At 42.8% G+C, this 25,233-nt stretch overlaps 1 protein-coding gene across 1 annotated transcript in view; it reads left to right on the forward strand.

Moving 5' to 3' along the window:
* RIF1 (replication timing regulatory factor 1) overlaps window positions 1–25,233 on the forward strand; it is a gene marked incomplete in the record, with an annotated part of 1,305,990 nt that overhangs the window by 417,398 nt on the left and 863,359 nt on the right. The window contains 1 exon segment of the mRNA XM_044074885.1: window positions 23,445–23,555. Coding sequence (XP_043930820.1) covers window positions 23,445–23,555 — 111 coding nt within the window.

Here is a 25,233-nt window from a genome sequence, read left to right on the forward strand (position 1 = left end):
AGATATTTGCATTTAAATTGTTTCTACAGGAACTGTTTGTTTCGGTCAGAAGTAAGATTAATTGTGGAGACGTGTGTGATTTCTAGTGGGAAGAATTGCCACAGTTCAGGTATCATAATAGAAAAGCAGTGGTCAGGGTAGTGTAAGCTTGTTGGGCATTTGTATTGTTAGGCCTGCTGTTGAGTGTTATCCAACATTGTAGGTTGGAGTGGTTGCAGTATGTTTATAGCTAGTTGGAGTAGTTTGAAGAACGTATATCCTAGGAGGAAGTTTGCTGTGGATTGTACTTTCAGCTATTTAGATTTTGATAGAATGAGAAAGTAGTGCTCATGAGGAGAGTTAACAGTTAAGCAGCATATTTTATTGCCGTTGGCTGTGGTGATAAACTACTTTGAAGCATTTTATAGAACTACTGCAAAATTTAATTCTCTTGTGAAACCATAAGAATACGATCAGCATGAAACCTGTTGGAGTTACAAGCAGTTATGTGTAAAGAACCCCACACAGATTTTCAGAGAGATACTGATCATCAATGGCTTTCAGAATTAGCCTGGAATCAGACCATTGAGTTTTCATTGTATTTTCTTTTTTTCCATAAATGTCAACACAAGAAATAAGTTGAAGGAGAATTTAAGTAGCTCAGTCACTGGTATGCAAATCTCTTATTTTAGGTGTAATTAGGTATATAGTTATTCTAAGCTGAGCTAACTCAAGTCTTGCAGAAGTATAGATAGAATGCTTTGTTTGGCGAGTTACTGGAGCCTAATTTGAGTCTGTCCCAACTCTGCAGTACTCTTGTTTTCTCTAACTGAATGCATTTTTCTGTATTTGCTCTGTTAACCTTCCTGCAGCTGACCATAGCTGGCACCATCTCCTTCCTTCCCCTCCCCCAGGATTAGTTCATCCCACATCTGGGGCCAGTGAGGAGATGGAGGATTCTGGTGCAACATCAAACTGCTGTTGGGAAATATCCCATAACCCCACCCAACCCTGAGAGTGCCACAGTAGATGACTTTGGGAGATGGTGTGCTTTCACATATGCACAACCGTCCAAGCAGTATAGCACTTACAAGCCTGGAGCTCGCCAGACTTTCAGTGCTGCAGTTGCAACAAGTGTAGGTTGCATCCCTCCCTTAGGAAGGGCAAGCTGGGCTCTTAATCCCATTCTCCCCAGCCTGGTTCCTTAAGATCCTGTGCTGTTAACCAAACATGGGTTGTCTGGGGAGAGGCATGGCTTTATTTCTGTGTGCCACCAGACTGGGATTGATTTGAATATATCTTTATCCTTTCAACAGCCTGTACCTCCCTGAAACTGAGTTACCAACTGGAATGTATATAGATATACTAAATGTGCATGCTTTGCATGTAAATCATTTATTGTAAATAGAAGTACTAAATGTCTGCTTTAATCAAGATTTTGATTTTTCAAAATTTACTTTTACTCATTGTTTAGTAATTCTTGATCTGTTGCCGCACCACTCACTGCTCAGGTCATGGCTGAAAAGGTTCCTTGAAACAGCCTACTTGTTATTTTAACAAATCAGTCAATAAATTAAGGTAGATGTTAAAACCATCACTGCTATTGACATTCAGTTCTAGATATCACTGTGACAGTGTGAAGTATTGCCAGCTGTGCCAGGAGAAGTAGGCCAGTGGATGTGTAACATGCGTCAGCACAGCTAGCTGGGATTTTGTAAAGAATTGTATGTCACTTGTATACAGGGTTGCCAGACTTCTCTATTTGGGCGGGTGTGTCCCGAGATCAGCAGCCTGATCCCGAGTCCTGCCCTGCCGGTTTAAGTCCCGGGCAGCCTCCGCTTTGTTTTTTTTTTTTATTGGCCTGTATACTGGCATACGGGCCAATCAAAAATCGCTAAACATGGAGCTTCTTGTGTTTAATGCGGAAGTTCCATATGAAACGAAGCTCCGTGTTTAGCGATTTTTGATTGGCCTGTATGCCGGTATACAGGCCAATCAAAACATCGCAAAACAGTGCTACTTCTGATGTTCCACATTAAAGATGTGTATTTTTGTAAAGCTTCTTGTGTTAAAAATGTATCAACAGTGTGTCCCGCTGGACACTTATGTTTTAACAGAGGAATACTGGAAGACAAGAGGTTAAGCTCAGCTCCAGCTGACTTTGAGAAACAGTAAGAAATTAAATTACTAGGCCTAGGCCATAAAGATGTTATCTCTCAGTTTTGAATGAAGTCAGAGAGGCAATGGCTGTAATAAGCATGGTTTGTTAGTCTTTGTAGGAGGAATAGAAGTTTGAAATAGTTTTATGACTTCCAGAAGCTGCACCAGATCTGAACAAAGCTCTTGTGTGTGTATTATTGACATGCAGGTGCTAAATCCTGCAGTTTCTAGGAGTGGGGGTTGCATGAGAACCAGAAGTCAGATTACTCGATTTTATGTGATGTCATTCCGTACAGGAATAATAATTTAATATTAGCTGAGACTGAAGTCTCAGGACAGTCTGTTTCTTGGAACTTGACATAGAATGATACCTCACCTATTTCATCTTGCCCTACTATGTTAAGTAGGAACAGTAATTCTCTAGATCAGTCAGGAAAATGTAGAAAGAACAGTTGCTGTAGACACCCTCTTATCCGGCCTCTCTTTAACCAGTCATCAAATTTCTGCCACAGCCCTAGCAAAAGACAACCGAGAGTAAAAAGACTTCCGTCTCCTCTGGGCTAAATAATGACAGATATTTGAGCTTTACCCTTCGTATTCATTAGAAAAATGCATACTAACACAAATCCTCTTGTTCTAGCTGATTTATAACCTATAACTGCTATATTGTATGCATTTTCTGATTAACTAGCCATTCTTTTATCAAGCCTAAGCTCCGATCCCAGCGAGGCCGGGTTAGAGGTAGTCTTAGTAATGTGTTTTGGTAACTGAATCTTTCGAGCTGTTATTTGTAGTACTATGATTGAAACCCTGGTGTTTACTGTAAATATTTCATATTTTCATGTTCTTTTATTAGTTATTAAATATATTTAAACTTTACATTGTGGCTAGTCCTTTAGAGAAATATTTTAACCTTTGAGAGTACTTGGTGACACTGTGGCCACTCTGGAAGGCTGGCTGCTCCATCAACATTACCATTTGTATTAATTACACTGTATAATTGGGTACCCTTGCAAGAGCCTAGGGTAGCTGGCTTTATAGTGTCTGCTAGCAGTGATCACCACCTTATAGTCTGGGCAGAAGGTGGCACAGCAGGTAAATCTGTGCCAGCCTTTCCTAGGTGTGTGTCTGTGTGTCAAAATAAAATATCCCAGTGTGCGTTAGCTACGTGGAACAGGGGCACGAAGCACAGGATCTGATGTTGTTAATCTTCGTTCGTTCCTGACTCTGGCCTTTCTAGAAAAGGACTATATTGGCTACCAACGAATGGATCCAAGGAAGGAGAGTACTTGATCCTTGCTAATTTGAGAGGTGCAGAGTCCGGAACCAAGGAAGTCTGCACCAAAGAAAACGGTATGGAAGTAGTCTGCGTCGATGTCAGTGCCATAGAAGTTGAAGGTGTCTGCACCATAAAAGCAAGTGTCTGCACTGATTGGTACGGTGCCATTGAGGAAAGTGTCTGCACCGATAACAATGACTAACGCAAAGGACTGCATTGAAGAACATGTTGGTGCCGAAAGTGTCTGCACCATGGAATACAGTAAGGGCATACTCTGAGCCGAAGGGGATTGCATCAGTGGTGCCGAAGGGGACTGTACCTGCATGGACGGTGCTGGTAAGAGCTGTGATGGAACTGTCAGAGCCGTACCAAAAAATACTTAAACACAACACAGGCAGTCCAACTGTGTGGATAGTTTCTTTAATTTAATTTAATGAATTAAAGAAACTATCCACACAGTTGGACTGCCTGTGTTGTGTTTAAGTATTTTTTGGTATATCCATTTTTGGAAGTGTGTTTTTGGCTACTGTCAGAGCCGTAATCATCTGCACCAGGAACTCCACAGCAATGCGGCAAATGTGATCAGAGGTAACAGGGAGCAGAGCATTCTGGGTAGGACTTGGCTCAAGAGTTTTTGGCTGACGCGAGCTTGATATTTGGCCATCTCGATTCCAAGGATGGAACAGATAACCCATCAGTAATGAATGAGCTAAGATCAACAACACAGATGGAACGTTATGGTAAGACATAACTTCTTTTTTCAGAGAGAGGGTGCTGGAGGACTTGGCTTGGACACTCAGCTGAGGACTTAACCCTATAGCTGTGCTAGTGTGGACCCTTATTAGGGCCCTGGAGGGAGACATATATAAAAAATCCCGACCCCAGGGCTGACTGTGTCACCTGTGGAAGCTTAAGGGAAATGGTACTTTATGCAGAGAGGACTGCATCTGGAAATACTGTGTGTATCCATTTGTATTCCCAGTAAATGCGCCTCTCCACTGTCAGTGGTGAGGTGTCAGGCTCCTTGATTACTGGCTCAGAGTGGAGCACATCACAGTCATATTGACCATTCTCTAGGAGTCGAAAAGGTCCCAAACAGTTGCGGCTCCAATTGGGCCAACAGCAGCAGTAGCAGCAACAAAAAGTACCAGCAATCTAACAGAAATCAGAGAGGCTGCAGTTTTTTAGTTGCCAGAATTATCTGGTTATCATGGCTCTTCTTGTTGGGCAGGAGGGTAGCAATGGGATCAGCAGCAGCCCTGAGGACTTGTCTGCCCTGAAGCAGTCAGGTTTCAATTGTCCCTTTATCTTTCTGCATGAATGACCACCACATAAGAGAGGACTATATTTTTTCAGAAGTTATTACAAGGTTCTGTTTCTTGTCCCACCACTTCTGCTTACCTTCTTTCCATCTCCCTCTTCCTGATGACTCACCCCATCAGAAGCCAGCGGTAGGACAGCAGTCTAGCAAAGTGAGCCACTCCACCAAATGAGGGTCAGGTAGTATTTTAGTTTCTTTTTATTGCATAGGAAAACAAAGGACCTCAGGCCAGTTGTAGAGCTAAGTGGCCTAAAGGAACTAGTAAGACAAACAACGTTCTCAGTAGAAAAAACACTTTAATGTGAAGAGCAAAGCTTTCGGATAAAATCCTTTATCAATACTGAAAATACAAATGCAAATGCAGAGTATATATAGGTCTAAAAAAGTCATATGACCGGCAGCCAAGAAGTCACATGACTCAACCATTAAAACAAAACATGTAAAAATAAATAAATATGCAAAGCTAAAAAATGCACAAAAATGCAACAGCATAATGCATATATGAAAACAGAAAACATTTAAAAAAGCAAGAGTGTATATTTTAAAAAAAAAGCATACTTTTATACCTAAAAATCAAATGTACAATCATATACATAAAGAGAAAATCTCATAATCTAGATCTACTCATTCTAACCAAAATAGGTTTAAGGCTGACAGTACTATTCAAACCAGGGGGTGAGTCACCCATCAATCTAATTATCCAGTTATATTCTTTAATTTCTAATTTGTTATTGATATCACCACCTCTGGGTGAGGGTGAAACATGGTCTATAGCTTTAAATTTAAATACATGCTGTTCACCAAAACATAGCCTGTGTTTATATAAAGCATTAGTGTCAACACATCTTCGGATTTCAGACTTATGTTCTGTGATCCTATCTTTAAGTTTACGCGTGGTTTTACCCACATAGAAAGAGTTGCATAATACACAGGTAGCGAGGTAAACCACGTGGGTGGTAACACAAGTAGCAGTTACATTGAACCTAAACAGCCTCTTACTGACTGGGTGTTCAAAGATACCTAAATGTTCATCATCAATGTCATCACAGCATGAGCAATTATAACATTTTCGTGTACCCATAGTGCTGGATGGATGTGTTGTGATATTTATAGGAAAATCTTTGTAACAGAGGACACTCTTGAGGGTTCTCATGTTACGATATGCAAAAAATGGGACATTGCCCAGCATTGCTTTTAGCTCTTCAGATGCCATCAAGATTAGCCAATTCTTATGGATAATGCGTTTAATACATGGTGTCTTTGTACTAAACGAAGTAACGTATCTTACTTTCATCTCATTCTGGATGGACACATTGGGCAAGCCAACAGCTTGTATTTCTATGGCGTCATTTGACATAACAGGGGCCACCCTCGACTTTCCTCTAGCACATTTAGTTTCTCATTATTTAAGATGGTAGCATCATAACCACTGTTAGTGAAATCAGCTATCATCTCATTCAACTGTTCAGAGAAGCTAGGATCTTCCGTGTTAAACCTACTGGCTCTATAAAATTGAGACCTGACAGTACCTATAAAAACATGTGGCGCATGCATACTACTTGCATGAGTGTACCTTCCTGCACAGACCTCCTTTCTATGGAGGCTTGTTCTAAGTGTACCACCGTCGAGACTCAAGTTGATATCCAGAAAATCAATAGTGATTTCAGATGAACACATTTTGAACTTCAAAAAAGATGAAATTGAATTGATGTACAGCATAAAATCATTCAAATCCTGTAACGTGCCCCCCCCCAAATCAAAAAACAGTCGTCCACAAATCGTTGAAAGAACTTTACATTATCTTTATATGGATTCAAACCACTAAATAAATGTTTCCTAGTCTCAGAAACAAAGTTGAGGATAATACGTGTGCAGATGTTTGTTCCTTGCATTGTAAAGGGTGACTTTTCTTACTTGACCTCCAAGATGCTTACCTGCACCTGAAAATTACCAAGGAGTCAGAGTTTTTATTATTCTAGGTAAGAGACAGTCGCATTCAATTTCAGGTTGTCCCATTTGGTTGTGCTTCAGCTCCCAGTGTGTTCATTAGATGTATGGCCATGGTGGCAGTACACCGAAAACTGCAAGGAACTGAGATTTTTTTTACCTATGTGGACAACTGACTCATAGCTATCTCTTCTATGGAAAAGATGGTGTGGGAGGACCTACTTTTATTACAGTGCTTTGGTATTGCAGTGAGTACTGCAAAGTCACCAAAGGAGTCATGTTCATAGGATGCTTGAACACTGACTTGCAAGTTAGGCCTACCTAAGGAAACGATTCCCCTATTGCAATATGCAGTCTTTCTCCTTCATTATTCGGATATTGATCTGGCAAGTCTTTATCTGAAACCCTGATGTCTTACAGAAATATGGGATTTTCTAGTGCCACATGTATGTTATCACATAAAATTAAGGGTCCATTACACCGATTTCATTGCATTCTGTCCAAGTGTCTGTGGGCAGTTGCTTTCAGCTTCTAATTCCCTTAATAGAAGCCACCGTGGGAATGCCTTTCCAGTGATGGTGGGGAGATTGTCAAGACAGTACAGCTCAAGATATTTGGTCGCCTATAGAGGCAAACATGCACATAAATATGTTGGACATTAGAATGGACCTTCTGACATTTCAAACCCTCCATGACACAGTCCCACAGGGTGTTATTGCCATACATACACCATATGGACAAAACAGTGGTTGTATGGTATACAAGTAAACAGGATAGGATTCTGTTTTACCTTTATGCCTGGAGGCTTGGGAATGAACCATGTACTCTGATCACCTTCTCATTTCAGCACATATTCCTTGAGACACCAGCTGCAGCAGACAAGCTCAGGCATCTTCTGATATCTTACATGCAAGTATTCCTTTAATTGAGCGGTATTGTGGAGTCCGTCACTGTGAAGCTTTGCTGTAACCTTTTTGTATTCCCAACACCAAATGCAGTAATTGTAGTGTTTTGGCCTCAACTTCTAGAGAAACCTGTGCATCTAAAGGTGTCTAGAACCATAGTTGCAAGACCTTAATTAAGAACCTTAAACTAAGAACCCCCACCCTCTAGACCATCTCCCATTTTGGAAGAATTAACTATGCATACTTTGGAACAAGCATGTAATGTAGATCTAAAATTGTCTTGGAAGACCAGCATTTTAGCAGCTGTTACTTCAGCAAGGAGTATTTCTGGTATTTGAGGAGGTATGCATTATACCCTCCTTAACTTGTTTTTCACAAAGAGAGTCCATGCGAGCTACTCCAAAATTTATGACCAAAGTTGCCAACAGATCTAATCTAAATCAGTGCATTAGTGTAACAGAAGAATACCTTTTACACTGAATGTTCACAGGTTGTTGCATTTTTATTTAAATAGGACAAAATCTGTCATAGACCTTCTATTTATTTTCTTCAAATGTTACAAGCAGACTGGGATCTATGATAGCTGAAGGCAACCCTATTTCTGTGACTATTAGAATGTATACAGTTTTGCAGTGAAAAGTATGACAGCTCTCTGTGAATCAAGTCTATAGTGCACTCTGCTATGAATATGGCATATTTGTTAAAGCATTCTATAAAAATGTTTTATTAGATGAAATTTGTGCAGCTGTGGCATGGGATTCTCTGTACTTTTGTAAGGTGCTGTAAGCTGGATGTGATCTCCGGCCATGGGCCTTCCTTCAGTGGCAACTGTCATCAGAGGGACCCTGTATTTCACCCAGAAGGACGAGTTAGGGACCATGTCTTAACGATTGAAGAGAATCCCCTCAGATATGAAAACTAAGTACTTACTGTAATGGTAAGTCTGGATGATCCGTGTTGATCCTGTTCAACATACAAGCCCCCCTTTAGTCTAAATTGTCATCATTGTCTCTTGTGAACAAAGATGTATGTTGTGCATTTGCATGCCCACAAACTCCCTTTTCGATAAGAAGTCGCAGGAGTCCGCAGGTTAGTAGGATTACGGGCAGAAGTAGGTTGTGTAAAGTCTGTTTGATAAGCTGTTGAGCTTAACTGTAGTCTGTGGCTAAATCCTGATGGCTGAAGAAGATGAAATTGATTGCCTAGGTCTGGCATTTAAGTGCAGACCTCTTACAATTGAACCCAGGGATCATGCTGCATTATAAGGTCTTTCCTTCCAAGCCATGGCATTTGTTTTTATTAAGAGAAAAAAAATGTGGGGTTAGAGGCAGTTTTACTCTTCTGTCCCAAATGCGCACACTGGGGGGGGGGTGTTGTGGGGTGTTATAGAACTGTCTCTCATGTTCAGACTAGTAGATAAAATTGCTGACATCCTTTCCTTTACCAGAAAGGGAAGAAATCATAAATACTAAAGATGGAGCTATCTAACCTTTATATTTATATCTCGCCAAATTTGGTCAGCACCTACAGCTAATTTCTAAGCACTGCAGATTATACTGCAGTATCAGTATTCCACTATGTATGATGAGTCTTCTTACACAGTTCTCTCTGCTTCTGGTAAAGGAAAAACATTTGAAGCTTTTCTTGAAACACCTCAGTTGGAGTCTCTCCCCAAGAATAGACTGCAGTGTTGGTAAACCAGATTCTTGTTTTCCTGTTTGATTACAGTGTATATTTTGTTGCAGTTTATTTGAAATCCTATTCTTTTGAAAATTAAAAGTTTTGCTTTAGATGAATAGTAAAGCTTGTGAACTGAGAATACTACTACAGACTGGTATTTATATTAAGGGGAAAGTAAAATGTTTCAAGGTTTCCCTATCGAAGCTGACTTGAACAGCCTATGTCATGTAATACTGTTTTTCTCTACCATTCTAACCCTGTTTTTAACACAGTAGTAATCCTATGGAGTCATCCGCTGCTTATGTTATTAAAATGGTGGTGGTCTTCTTTTTTTTTTTTTCCCCATTGGCTGCAGTTAGTAAATGCAGAAGTATTTTTTGTGAAAGCCCTTCCCTTAAACTACTTAATTCATAGACCAGACTACTGACAGCCTACAGATATCTGCAGTTGTAGCCAGTTATCTTTAGACAAAATCTCACTCAAAGCTGATCTCCTTTAACACTGTAAGTTGGTTATACATTTTTTTGTCCTTAACTGTCACTGTTTTGTATTATTTTTAGGTATATACTCTGTGCTCAGCTCATTCTATATGCTTCCGTTCAGTATCATTACATATCACTGTAGAGTTAGCCTCATCCTTAGCCAGCACAATTTTGAGTATGTATATCAGCTGCCCCATGTTTTGTGGCAGTCCACTTCTAAGACGCACAGAAATTTCATCTAAATTGGTGGCTAATCACTCTGTCCCACCCAGTCAGTAAACAGCACACCACTACATCACCATAGCACTATAAAATCACTCCTACATAAGATGTAGTAGTAAAAAAAAAAAAAAAAGAAACCTTTGTCAAAGCCTTCTAGACTTCTTACTGGTTTATTTAAGCCATGTAATGTTATTGCACACTGGCTGAAACTTTTGCTACCTCCGCTGTACCATTTTAGAATGAGTTGATATATATCAACATAGCAAATTTCAGTACCGGTAATGTCATAGTAACACTGCTGAAAGATGAAATCCTAAAATAACTGAAGTTGAGGCCTTCATTTCCCTTAAAGATATCAGTGTCTGTATAATGACAGAAATTTATTTCCACTGTATCTTTGTATTTTAGGGTACAGTGTCTGTTGTGTATTCGAATCCACCAGCAACTGCAGAGAAGTATATCTTATTACTCTTAATACCATTGTCTGTCACCTGATTCCATACTGACTGACATCTAACTTCAAAAAGGTTTTATCATATTGTATCTAAATTACAAAAACCCACCATTTGCCTCCTTAGTGCATGCATAGTATCTAAACAAGTTACAGAAGTTAACCATTGAACACAACACTAAATGTCCTCCTATTCCAATGTTGCAGTGTTCTAGTAGTGGGTTTACCTTTCTTCTGATCAGGTTATCCGGCCAGGTTTCCAAAGATTTTCAGTCCCTCTTGGTGCATCCGACATGGAGGCAGGAATGTGGGCCATAAAGGTGACGTCTGCACGCACCAGTCCTCAGAACTTTTCAACTGCCAGCCGTATGCCAGCTGTTCTTGCTACTTGCGGATGTCTGAGCTGAATCTAAACAAAGCTAAGTACCCCGTTGAGGATTCTTTCAGTCCTTTTTTGTATAGTTCTAGTCTGTTCATGCCCGGTAAGAATAAGTGCAACTGTGGTCGCCAGATTTCCCATAAGGACACCCACGACCAGTGTCTTTTCTGTTTGGGTAGGGAACATGATTATAAGAACTGCGTCCTCTGCCAGTCGTTCGTCCCAAAGACCCTTTGGAACTGTTTACAGGCTTTTAACCTGTACCTTGAGAATCAGCATTTAAAACAGATTGCGCTAGGTATGGAGGCTGGCTCTAATGCTCCATACGAAACACCAAGGAAGAGGGCCATGTCCATGTGTTCTACTACTTCCAATGTGGCTCCCTCTGCCGCTCCTCAGCCTGTAACCATAGTCAGCTTGGTTGAGGACCCGGCATCTGCCACAGCAGATACAGTGGGTACCTTACAGGGGGCTGCACAGTCTAGAGTGGATGACATGTCCTGAGAGGACGTGCCGGCACCTGCTCCAGATGCTGGGGGAGGGGACCAGTGCCTTCGATGGGTCCTTCGGACTTTACTCCTAGGCCTACCCGCTAGCCAGACACCTGCTAGGCCTTCTAAAAAAAACAAAAAACTAGTCATCTTTCTCCAATGCCAGAGACCTTACCTGATTGACAGGCCTTTAGCCAAAGTTTATACAATGCCTTCATGGTCCTTAGGCCTTCCACTGAAGCTTCTCCTGCTGTTCCACCTCTTCTCAGTCCCAGACCTTCCATCCCTGAAAGGACTGTGAGTTAACCAGCAGAGGAGGAGTTGTCTGACTTTTTGGAGGACACCCTGTTCTACTCTTCCCAGATCTCCTCCCCCCTGGATTATGAATCTCTTGAGGAAGCCTCTGCAGAGCCTGATTCTCCATTGGAACACTTGACCTTTGGGGAGACTGTTAACTTGATGAGAGACCACTTCAAGTGGGAATGCTCAGACTTGACTGAGCAGCAGAAGAAATGTTTATGATCTCAGATAGATGGAATCTCCAAACCCTTCACCAATTCCACCTGTTCAACCTGCTTTCCTGGATGGATTTGCTGTGGCATCCATAAATCCAGATTCCCAACCTCCTGCCCCTCGTAGGGCGGATAGATTATACAAGGTCCTTGACTCAGACAATTTTTTGTTCAAGTGCCCTCTGGCAGACCCTGCCACTGTCTCCATTTCTACTGACAGGGCATCCAAACTCCTCCCTACCACCACTGTCCTTCCTGCAGATAAGGAGAGCAAGGTTATGGAGAGGTGGGGAAAGAAGATTTACACTTCTGCCACCCTGGCTTTTAGGGCAACCAATTACCAGTCTTGCATGTCAGAATAGTCTCTTGCTCTGCTGGACAAAGCCTCGAGTTGAATGACATCCCTGATTGTGCTGCAAAAGTATCTGTCTTCCTTGTTGGGGCTGATCTCTCAGGTGAACAAGCACTCCCTTAGGTGTGGATACAATGCAGCTGAGGCCTCAGCTAGGTTAGCTGCATCAGCATCCTTGTTAAGGAGATATTCCTGGCTGTGCCTGCAGACCCACCCTGATGATTTCAGAGCCAAGCTCCTGGATGCTCCTTTGGATCACTCAGCCCTCTTTGGTGCCAAAGTGGCTGACCTCTTTAAGTCTGTGCAAAAAAAAAGGGGAAAGAACTACAGGACTTCAAGCATCTCCTATTCTCTCCTATCCCTAAGTTCAAGAGGAACTATCTGACAAAGACACAATTTATAAGAAAGACCTCCAGGCCTTCAGCCCCTCCTAGATCTAGAAGACCCCTAGAAGACAGCCCGCTAACCAGAGGTCTCCCTTTCCTGACAAGGCAGGCCGTGTCTGACTGCCTGCCACAACTCTCTCCTCCCCCGACTCTCTCACTGTCTCCCTATGTGGTCCATCATGACATCAGACAAGTGGGTCTTGTCCATCCTGCGGGAGGTTTACTTTGACTTGGATCACCCCTCCTCCAAGATTGCCCATGCCACAACCACCTGCATCTCAATTGTCCCTTCTGCATCAGGTCTTGAAACAACTTGGTGCTTCAAGGCAATATAGAATCAGTCCCCCCCCCTTCTCAAGGGAATGGATTCTACTCCAGAATATTTCTGGTCCCCAGGAAGGAAGGACCATAGAGACCTATCTTAGACCTCTCCCGCCTCGACCTCTTCTTAAAGGTCCCCACGTTTAGGATGCTAACCTTACCCACACTCTTTCCCCTCATTCTTCCTCAGGCCTTCATAGCAACTCTGGACATTCCCATAAAGCCTGCCTTCAGGAAATACCTCAGATTCCTAGCAGGCTCTTTTCACTTTCAGTTCTGTGCTTTGCCTTTTGGGTTCTCTATCGCCCCCAAGGGTATTCACAAAATGCCTGGCTCCAGTGATTGCCTACTGCAGGACCAAGGGAATACAAATATTCCTGTACCTAGACGACCTCTTAATTCAGGTAGCAGGCAGAGGAATCTTCCTTTGCCACACAAAAGACCTCCTGCTGCAGTGTCTAGGATTCCTGATAAATTTCCCAAAGTCCCAACTCGATCCTGCACAGGACATGGTCTTCCTGGGATACAGAATCAGGACAGACATCATGATGGCCTTCCTTCCAGGGGAAAAAGTGGTATCTCTTTCCCACCACCTTCTCTCTGCCTTTCATTCATCAGAACTGACTGCTAGACATTACTTGAGACTACTAGGGTACATGGCAGCTACTATCCCCATGCCACCCCTAGCGAGGTTACACTTGAGGAAATTTCAGTGGTACCTTCGCTCATTGTAGACCCAGCACTCCCATCCTCTTGAGTTCAGGATTCCACTCCTCCGCAGTCTTCACCAAGAATTGAGATGGTGGTTAGCTCGGGTAGCCCATAATCCGGGAGTACCCCTACAAATGCCTCCCCCCTCCCAGACCATGCACACAGATGCCTCAGATCTGAGCTGGGGGCCAACTCTGGGTCCAAGGATAGTGCAAGGTTTGTGGACAAATAAACAAGAGCACATAAATGTCAGGGAAATGAGAGCAATCCTCCTCGCCTTGCAGGCCTTTCATCCTTTACCCTCCAGCAGGTCTACCTAAAGATCTTCATAGACAACACCATGGTTATGTGGTACCTCAGCAAGCAAGGAGGGACCAAGTCCCTACCTCCTATACAGACTAGCTCTACAGGTGTGGAAGCTGGCTACCTCACAGGGAATCACCCTCCAGGCAGCCTACATCCCGTCCCAGCACAACTTCCAGGCAGATTCACTAAGCAGAACCAAATCAGACAGGCACGAATGGATGCTGTCAAGAGAATGTGTATCTGTATCTGGTCCACAGGTGGGGTATTCCACAAATAGACCTGTTTGCCTCCACCACAAACGGACAACTCTGGAGCTATTGCTGCAGGACACACAACCCAAAGGCATTACAAACAGATTCTTTCTCAATATTTTGCAAGGGGAAATTCCTGTATGCATTCCCCCCTTCCCATTAATTGAGTGTCGTCCAGAAAATTCAGCAGGACTCACCAAAAATCTTGCTGGTTACTTCTTACTGGCCAAGGCAGCACTGGTTCCCTCTACTTCATCTGTCCAAGGGCAGCCACCCCAAGTTACCCCCCTCAGTGGACCTACTCACACAGCACAAGGGGACACAGATACACCCACAGTGGCAGTCTCTGCACCTCACCCTGTGGCGGATAGGATTCTGATCCCCTTCAGACACCTGTACATTGAGGATGTGCTTTCAGTCCTGCAGAAGACCAGGAAACCCAACACAAGAAAATCCTAGCTCTCCAATTGTAAAAGGTTTTCTATCTGGTGTCATGAAAGACAGATGGATCCACTAGACAGCGATATTCCCCTGATTCTGTCTTACCTGTGCGAACTATTGCAGTCAGGTTTGTCCTATTCCTTTTTAAAAGCACACCTGTCTGCCATCTCTGCCTGCCTGCCTATGGACCCTCCACTGGCATCCAAATTCCCAGCCAAACTTTTCCTCCTGGGTGTTCTGCACCTAAGACCTCCCCGGAAACTGTCTCCTCCTTCCTGGGATCTTAATTATGTGTTAGAAAAACTCACTCTGGCACCCTTTGAACCAGCTGACAAGGCCCCCCTTAAAGTTTTGCACATGGTAAACTGTACTGCTATAGTTCTGACATGTCTCAGTGCTTCAAGCCCTTATGGCTACACCCCCTTTTCTGGATTTTCATATGGACAAGGGGCATCCTTAGGACAAACTCTTCCTTCATTCCCAAGGTGGTTAATGAACTTTCCTTAAATCAGGCTGTCCACCTACCTGCCTTCTTCCCTAACCCACAGGGAGATTGTGAGAGTCCTTCATTCCCTAGACGTTCACAGGCAACTCCGATTTTATTTGCATAACAGCAGACCTTTTCACAAATCAGACCAACTGTTTGTCTCCTTTCACCCCAGGGCTTTGGGGAAAGCGGTGGACAAAATTTCATCCTGGATTTCCAGGGCTATTTCCTTTTGCTACTCACACCATGGGAAGACCTTGCAAGGCAATGTTAAGGGCCCATTCTACAAGAGTTATGGCCTCTTCTGGAGCCTTTTTTAAAGGCTTAGATGCTAATTCCATTCTGGAGGCAGCTACTTGGTCCTCTGTACACACCTTCACCAGGCACTACAAACTGGACCACATCTCCAAGGCCAAGGTCAGGGTTTGCCAAGGCTGTCCTTCATGGATTCCTGGAGTCCTCTTCCCGGCCACCTCCCAGTCAATAGTGAGCTTTGGTACTCACCAACTAGTAGAATACTGCAACATTGGAATAGAAGGACATGGGGAAGTTGTGTAAAATCTTACCATAACCATAGATGTCCTTCTCTTCCATGTTGCAGTGTTCCTTCCTCCCCACCTTCCCCCTCATTTGCTTGCACTTGCTCTGCTCTGCTTATGGACAGGCTATGCCATTTAGGACTGGCTCTGTCTGAGACTTCTATCTATGATCTGAGGGCTGGTGCATGAGACATCACCTTATGGCCCACATTCCTGCCTCCACATCAGACGTCCAATGCACCAAGAGGGACTGAAAAATCTTTGGAAATCTGTCCGGACAACCTGATCGGAAGAAGGGTAAACCCACTAATAGAATACTGCAACATGGAAGAGAGGGACATCTATGGTTATGGTAAGATTTTACACAACTTTCCTATATACCTAGATATTTCTGGATTTAATAAATGTCAATGGACTTCAACAAATTTGTCCCTGCACACCAGAGAGATCAGCTTTGTAGTCCTTTTCCTCTCAGACATTTCTTCAGTTGCACTACCATGTTTGTCCCCCACTCCTAGTCAAATCTAAATATCTTTCTGTGACCTTTTTCCTGAAAGACAGCTTTGCTACCCCTAATATCTCGTCTGCATTCAGGGGGTTGTCCAAAACCAATTTAATATTTACCTGTTAGTACTCATAAGTGAATAGCTCCCCAGCAAACCTTTTAACTGTGGCTGCTGCCTATGCCTCTTAATTTTACTCTTACTTTGGTAGATGCATTGAAACATCCATACCTGTCCAAAATGAGCATAACTGCAATGCCAAAATTAAGTACATATGATGGAACAGTCAACAAATCGCATAACTACAAAGGGAACGATGCTGGCCATTTATAAAAGATAAGGGATTTAGAAGCAGCAAATCCCTCAAGCTTACCATTAGAAAGTGCAAGGGTGCCTATGAATATAGTTGCAGTTCAGGTTACAACCTTAAGGCCTACTTCTCTGTAATAGGATGCTTAGAAGTAACCAGTTCAGTGCTGAACTGCTCTGATAGTACTGCCGTCTGACCCTCAAGGATTTTCTAGTATTCTTGTAGACAAATTTTCTTCCAACTTCCATTCTCCTGCCCTCCTCATTCTGAACGATGTCTTTTCAGCACTTTGCAAAATTAAAAATAGCTGTTTTGTGGGTTCTGACAGCATCAGAACTACATGGTGATAAGAAAGTAATCCCACCTAACACCAGTCCATCAGCTTTTCATCCAGGGTCTCTCCAGTGGTCACACATCACCAGAAGGAAGAGAACAGTAGTTAGTGTCTGTTCTTAAAGGTGGTCTGTCCAATCATCCTGCTAAATTCAGGGAAATTAAAAACAAATTACTCCTAGTGCTTTTCTGTTTTACTATTATTAAAGCTTTTGAATCCGTTTTTGGCTTAGTCATTTTTATATTTTTTGTTTGAATTGTAAGCCAATTAATCTTTGCAAAATGTCAGTAACATTATAGCTGATTAGTAACAGTAGGTGACCTGATATCCCTAGATACACACTACCTTGGTTTTGTTAAAGGCAGATCATGCATGTTCAGCCTAGTCGAGGTCTTTATAAGAGTTACAAGGGCTATATAGGTAAAGGGCATCCACTCATTGCCTGCATGGACCTTGGCAAGGTCTTTGACACTGTCCTCCATCCTGGGTTCATTGGCAGACTCTTCTAGCTCATTAATCCTTACATAGTTTATTGCATAGTTAATCGACTGACAAGCGCCAGTGTTAAGGTTAGGAAGATGTTGCTGTAGACATGAAAACATGACAAGTTGTGTCCCATAGGGCTCCATTCTGGGCCCCATTGTCTTCGACTTGTACTTCGATGACATGAAGGTGAAGATCAGACTATGACTAACCAAGTTTAATTACTGCAAACTCTGGTTACAAAACATTCTGATATGCAGATTCTCCAGCAAGTCCTGAAACACAGACATTTGATGAATTTAAACCGAGCACAGATCAGTTTAACATTGTTTCCTTTGGTAGGTTTCATAGTACCACTGCATACCATTTAGATGACATTCCACTTAAATCTGACCCCTGTCATCAAGGATTTGGGTCCGTATGTTGAAAATAAACTATCCTTTGACACCATGTCTATGCTGTGGTTATGACTTCTGATTACCTTGTGTAAGTTAATACCTCCTCCATGTCCAGAGAAGTTATAGATGTCCTGATTGAAATCACGGTTGCAGTATTCTTAACATGTGGGTTGTCTTCCACTGACGACTGTCCAGAGTACAAACGCTTTACCTTCTCAAAGGTGTACATCCTCGTGACCTTTGCTTGAATGCATCTGGGTATATAGGTGGATGTATGCACGAATACCTCAGACTATTTCGCTGCCAGTCCGAAAACAGGTCATGCATCTGCTGGACTTATCTTTGTTGGGTCATTGGCACCATTGCTTTTCTTTATTTTATTTCAGATAAAGGCCTTGTTGGAGAACCTTTCTCTTCCAGGTATTTTAATTGCATAGATCACTTTTATTAGATGTCAGATATGAGTAAGTGTGAGCTCGGTAGGCTGATCCTTACAAAGACTTGCACACTTGGTCTTTTTTGTTTAGACTCTGGAAACAACTACAAAACCTGCTCCATCTGCCAATTATTTTTTCCTAAAACCCTTAGGGTGAGGCTTTTCTCACTGAAAACTTTCCTTAAAACTCTGTCTAAAACATCTGGCCCAAGGCAAAATGGAGGAATCCCCTACATCTGTCTCCCTTCTGCCTAAGAAGAAACTCAAAAGGACACAAAGATGACTCAGAGCCTTACATCTGAGTCCCATGCACTAGCTGAGGTTACAGAACCCATGGTCCAACGTATACCATCTCAGTTACCTCTTACCGAGACCTCATCGATGGCTGGTGTGACTTCTGAGGCCTTGCAGGCCTTGGATGAACCACTTCTCATTATTTCAGGGGGTCCACATGGAGTGCCTTAAATCAGGGAAAAGGTAACTGGTTCTCTGAAGTGTGCCAAGGTTCCGAACCCAGAAGACTAGTTCAGGTAAATGTCACACCTAGAAAGAAAAAGCAGAAAACTAGGCATATTTCCCTTCCCTACCAACATCCCAAAAAAAGAATGGATGGACTTCTTAGAGAGCTTATTGAAATCAGTTATGGCCCTGAAACATCCTTCCTTTGTCACAGCTACCAGAGGCCACACCACAAAGACACTCTAGATTCCTCTCCCTCTGACGAACAGGATCTGGATTCCAATCACTCCCTGAATTATTCTTCACAGATGCATTTCCCTGAACAGCTTTCCTTTGATGAAGGGGACTTCCTTTCCCATGACACTCCTACTGAGGAGGCCTATTTTGGGGGAACCATCCAGAATATGATGAGATATTTTGAAAGCCAATCTATGCAAATCTCAGATGTTCAAAGGAGATACTACAGTTTCCTGAAAATGGGCACTCCAGCCCCTTGTGCAGTCCCTCTAGCACTAGATGCATACCAGGGCACTTTTCAGTCTACTTCCTCAGCTCGATTCTCAACCTCTAGCACCTAAAATATCAGATGGATTGTACTTGTGCCTGATGAACTAAAATACATAAGTAAGAATCCTGTGGCTGACTTGGCTGCTGTCAGACAAGCCTCCTAAACAACTTCTCAGTGATGACACCCTCCCCACTGACCAGGATAGGTAGTGCTACGGGATAGGTGGTGTAAGATCTACACCTCTGCCAGTGTTGCATTCAGAGCCATCAACTGCCAGATGCAGATGACTAAATGTTTGCTATCTGTCCTGCAGTCTCTGATTAAGGTCATGTCATACCCGCAGTCTGCATATTCTAAGCAACAAATGCTGACCTTACAGTTCCAAGCAACTCAAATTGCTAGGCATAGCATCAAATGCAGCTGTGATGCTGTGGATGCCTTTTCCAGGGCTGCAGCCACAGATTCAATCATTAGATGTTATGCTTGGTTACACAGCCAACACATTCCTCCGGACTTTTCCGGGCTTTAAATCTAAAATCCTGGAGACTCCACTATACAAAGACACCTCCTGTTTGTTCCTGAAGCTGCAAAACTCTTTAAACCCCTACATGAATAGGGTAAGACCATAAAAGAGTGTAGACAAATTTTGTTTTCTACTGTCCCCAGATACCACATGAACTACTTGGCTAAGTCCATTTCCTTTAAGAGGCACCCTCTGCCCACTCAAAAACACAGAGAAAGAGATCCTCAGACAAACCACATATGAAATCTTCAGGGAAGCCTCCCTTCAGAGTCAAAAACCTGAGACTACCTAGCAAACTGCACCTCTCCCTTCCTCAGTCCCTCCACCCTCTTTCAAAAAGACTTTGTAACTTCCTTTCTGGGAAACAAGCAACAGACAAATGAGTCCTGACCATCATCAAAGGAGGATATGCCATGTCATGGGAGAACACCCCCTGACTAAAGGGCTTGCCCTTCCACCGCAAAACCTGTTCCATTTGCTTGACCTTGTTTTTCTGGACTTAACTAGATCAAGGCACCTAGAAATAGTGCCACCCTCCTTCATTGGAAAAGGGTTCTATATCAGAATTTTTTGGTGCCCAGGAAAGGACCATGGCAACCCATTCTAAATCAATCTCGCTCACACGCGCACACCTTTCTAAAGGTACCCACTTTCAAGATGCACTCTCAGCATACCCTTCTACCTTTCATTCTTCCTCAAGCTTTCCCTGTATCACTAGACCTGAAGGATGCTTACCTCTGCATCCCTATTCAACCTTCTTAAAGAAATTCCTCAGGTGTTTCTCTGGCTCATCATATTTTCAATTTACTGCTTTGCCTTTTGGTCTTTCTATGGCACCAAGAGTTTTTACAAAGTCCCTAGCTTCAGTGGTAACCTTTTGTCGCACACAGGGAATTCATATTTTCCCTTACCTCGAAGACCTACTGATTCAAACTCTCTCCATAGACTTCCAGTTGAGCATGTACATTTCACAGTACATCTCCTATCCTTCCTAGGGTTCACAATCTCGCATCCTCTAGGACCTGTTTTTTTCTGTGGTGCAGAGTAGACACGTGCAGAATGCTTGCCTTCCTTCCTCAGGAGAAAAGTCTCAGTCTGGCCACTTTTTCAAAAATTTCTAGTTAATATCTCATTGGACAGTAAGGGAGATGCTCAGTGCCTTGAGTTTCAAGTCAGCTGCCATTGCAGTGATTCTTCTGGTCATATAACATATGTGGAAAATTCAGAGTATCTGAAATCAGTCTGGTCTCAACATTCCTATCTCCTTATTACCTTGCCTGAAAAGGATCCCACTTAGGGTCCCACAGATTGCAAGGGAAATGGCCTTCCCCTATCCTGAACGAACACATCAAATTGAAAGAAGTGAGAGCCCTTCTGCAAGCAATACAGATATCTCCCATCTGTGGAAGCCAGGTTCTCTACTTCTGTACACCAACAACAAAACAGTTACGTGGTATCTGAATAAACAGGGAGGCAAAAGATCTTGCCCACTGTGCAGGCTAGCACAGGAGGCATGACACCTTGCCACACAAATGGGCATGACTCTAACAGCTGAATACATTCCTTTACAGGAGAATGTATTGGCAGACTCCTTAAGCAGGTCCTTGGAGAGCCCTCAAGGATGGATCCCTGAACAGACAAATCTTCGAAACTAATAAGGCATCAGTGGGGAAATACACAAGTAGATCTTTTTGCTTCTCCAGAAAACCACCAGCTTCCATAGTTCTGCACCAGGAGACCTTCTCAGCTTGAAAGACAGATTCTTTGTTTCCAGTGGTGAGAGATTCTGTATGCCTTTCCCAAATCCTAAAAGCTCAAAAGAAAGTCCCAAAACTACTACTCCTGGCCCCCTTCTGGCCAAGACAACACTGGTCTCCTGTCCTACTACACCTGTCTAAGGGAAACTATTGTAAGGTACTGTTAGACAGACCTGCTCACTTGACAGCAAGGTCTGCTTCTCTGTCCAAATCTAGCCTGTGTTTCACTCTGTGGATGATAGGGTTCTGATCCCTAAAAGACGCCTCTGAAGAGGCCTACCAACAGAAAGTCATATACAGCTAAGTGGAAAAATTTCAGTTTGGTGCTTCAAGCACAGCCAGGATCCATTCTTATCAGATATTCCTGCTGTCCTCAAATATCTCTGTGGATTGTTACACTCTGGTCTGGCCTACTTTTCCATTAAAGCCCATATGTCAGCCATTAATGCCTGCTTTCCTCTTGATCCTCGTCATGTCCAGGATGGAGGTCAGACTTTTCCTCTGGGGTATCCCACCCCTTAAGCTGCCTAAGAGGCCTATCCCTCCTCCTTGGGAGCTCAACTTTGTGTTGGAAAAACTGACTTTGCTCCCTTTTGAGCCAGCAGTTTCTGCCACTTTAGAATTCTACACCTGGAGGACTATCCTTCTGTTGGCTGTTGCCTCTGCCTACAGTGTCTGAACCTCAAGCTCTTATGCCTGCTCCACCCGTTCTCATTTTCCACAAGGACAGGATGACTTTGGGTAAATCCATCATTCGTGCCTAAGGTGGTGAATGAGATGTTTCTCAACCAGGCCTATACCTGCCTACTTCTTTCCCTAATCCCCAAACCAAGGGTGAGAAAATTCTCCACTCACTAGACATTCACAGACAGCTAAGATTTTACTTGGTCAAAACAAAAACTAACTTTGTCTCATTCATGGATTCCAAACTGGGCCATCCTGTTTCTAAACAAATCATTACATCTTGGATATCTAATGCTATTTCTTTGTTGCACAATATAGGAAAACATTGCTTTCCCACCAAAGAGCATATTTCACTAGGGCAGTGGCCTCCTCTGGGGCATTCCACAAGGGTGTGGATGCAAGCTTCATTTTAAAAGCAGACACTTGGTCCTCTGTGCATACATTTACCAAGCATTACAAGATTGATGCCTTTAAGATCCCTGGCTTCCTTTGCTAGGTCTATCCTATCTGGGCTCCTGGACAGCTCATCCTTCCTTTAGGCCAACCTCCATCTTTTCTACCACCTCCAGCTCTGTGAATCACTAATATGTTAAAAGACTACGACACTGGTTTCACTCAGGACATCGTACAGTTGAGTAAGAACACACTGATCAGGAGGACATCTACTGTTAACTGTGTCTGTACTTTACACTTTATTTCCTTCCTTGTTTGGCCCATCATTGAATACAGTCCTCCATTCAGCACATTCCTAATCGAGCACCTAGTACAACTCGAGACCTCAATGACTATTCTCCAAAAAAAATCTGTGGTTTTAGTACCCTTAACATGTTCTAGTAGACTAAAGATCCTATCCCTAGTTCAGAATCATGTTGACTGCTGAAGGGATGATCGGTTTACTCATCTGGGCTGTGAATGACTACAGTCTTAGCATTGCTTCCCTTAAAGAAAGATGATGGCAAAGCAAATGCCTGTTGTAGAGGCTTAAACCCGTGCTACCACTTCAATAATCCCTGCTAGTGAAACTGGTACTAACTCAACATTTACCTCTGGAATTAGCAGCACTTGCCTTATCGAGCAGAGTGCTTCCCTGGCAACCTTTAATAACAGCCTTGGATGAGTGATACAAAGTTTCATCCGAGATATGTGGTGAAAATCTAATGGTGGACGTTATACTCCCACCAGTATTGGGTGGTATGGTTTTCAGTGGTCTCATTGGCTGGTATTCTTCGTAAGAGTCTATACACCTATCAATGTATATTTTCAGCTGTAAATTTTCATTTCTGTTTATGCTGTAAATGGAAGGCATTTGGGTGTTTGCTTAACTGTGTTATTCCAGAAGACTGCTCAAATGTAGAACTTTCTCTTGTTTCTAAATTGTAGATGTATGTATTTTACTGCGAGCAGAACAAATAGATGAATTTCTAAACTTTTTTTTTTTCCATTGTAGAACCTTTGCAGTGTCCCTTAATCAACAGTGCTTCATTTTTCACTAAGCATGCAAGTACCTTCTTGAATGCTGTTCGTGATGGATATACTGCAGTTGGGAAAGATGCTTCGAGTAAGTTAGCATGGCACAACTGTTAATGCATTTTTAGCAGACTTTGTATTATTTGCTGGTTTAAGGAGACTAAACATATTTTTCAAGGCTCAGAATTCTATTCTGCACTGAATGTGCTGAAGACATTTGACAGTTTGCTGTTGTACAGAAAGACCTTGCAGATGTCCTAGTTAGAATCCAAAATGTTGCTCTAGTATCGGTCAGAAGTAATTGGCTCAGTAGTCTGTGAAGGCAGTTAGAGCATGGTTTGTCTGGGAAGCAGAATAAATGTTTGAGGATGGAGTAAGTTGTGAAAATATATATTCCCACTTCTTCCATCTAGAGCAAGACTAGTAATTTCTTCAGTGAAAAATGCACTTGCATTGTAATGTCTGTGTTTTGTTGATGAACATTTACTGCAGCAGTATGAGGACAAGTTTAACTTAGTGTTTTTTAATTCTGCTTCCTGCACCTAACACTATCATAATTAGTGCACACTTTTCTGAGGCGAATCAAGGTACTCTGCCATTGGGTGCCATCCTAGGTGATTCTACATAAGGCTTATCCTCTTTGTTCCCCAGATGGGCATATCCCTACTTTGTTCCAGTTTGGCTTTCTTTTCTTTGAAGTTCCCAGTTTTGCGGTGCTGTCACCCTACACTGCACTCTGACACTGTCATGCATCACACTAGTCACAGGTTTAACTTCTGAGCTCAGTGGTTCCTCAGTCCTTGTTTTCTTTTGTGGAAAATGAATGTATGATGCTTCAAAAAGGTAAGCATTTTGTCTGTCCCTGTGACCAGCTGTCCCTCTCCGTGGCATTATCTTTACTGCCTGAGAGAAGGGGGAGCATTGCATGAAGCACTGACAAAGTGCCATTTGTTCAGTATGGACACCTGGAGATGTTGAAGGAAAAAGGTCTTGATCTATGTTGCTGTCAGGGAGATGGTAAAAGTTGGCTGTTCCATGTGCAACATTTTGTCTGTGCTGGATCATTGCCTGTAGGCCCTAGAACTAGCGACTAGACCTTGTAAGGTCTGTTTCTGGAATGGCTGTTTGATCCTTGCATGCCCATCCTTAATTTTCCAGGATCCAAATTATTATGATGTTCTCTGTGTTTCACTGTTGCAGTCATCACACTTGGGTTGTCTGCCTGTAGGTAGCCCTCAGTCGGCCCGAATACCAGAGACCTAGTATTTCTGTGGTGGTTGCTGTTGCTCCAGGACTGACGTCAGGTCATCAGGGGTATAAAATCAGGCAGCCAATGCCATTACATCAGTCTTTCTTGCCAAGGAGCCCGAAGCAGAAGCAGTTTGCAACAGTGCCGGTCGGCTGCTACCTGAGTTTTTGATTTCGAATTGAATCATCCTGAAGTCTTCTAAAGCGAAGTACCCCATTGGGGGATCCTTTTTTTCTTGCTCTAACCGATGTCAGAAAAAAGTTAATAATTGTCTCACCTGTGGAAAGCAAATACCACACAGAGATTTCCATTCTTACTGCGTCACCTGTTTAGGCCCAGACCACGACATACCTCACTGTCAGTTTTGTGCTTTGTTCAATGCCTGAATTATTCGTCGAGCCCTTATTGTCGCAAAATACTTTCGCTCTCTATCTCTGTATTCTGAAATGGCTTTGGTAAGCCATCTGACTAACTATCCTCCAAAAAAAAGTAAGGATAAAGACGGAGACAGACCACACAA

Source organism: Protopterus annectens, chromosome 6.part0, assembly GCF_019279795.1.
Source record: "Protopterus annectens isolate FY-2018-M chromosome 6.part0, PAN1.0, whole genome shotgun sequence".
Taxonomy (NCBI): domain Eukaryota; kingdom Metazoa; phylum Chordata; order Ceratodontiformes; family Protopteridae; genus Protopterus; species Protopterus annectens.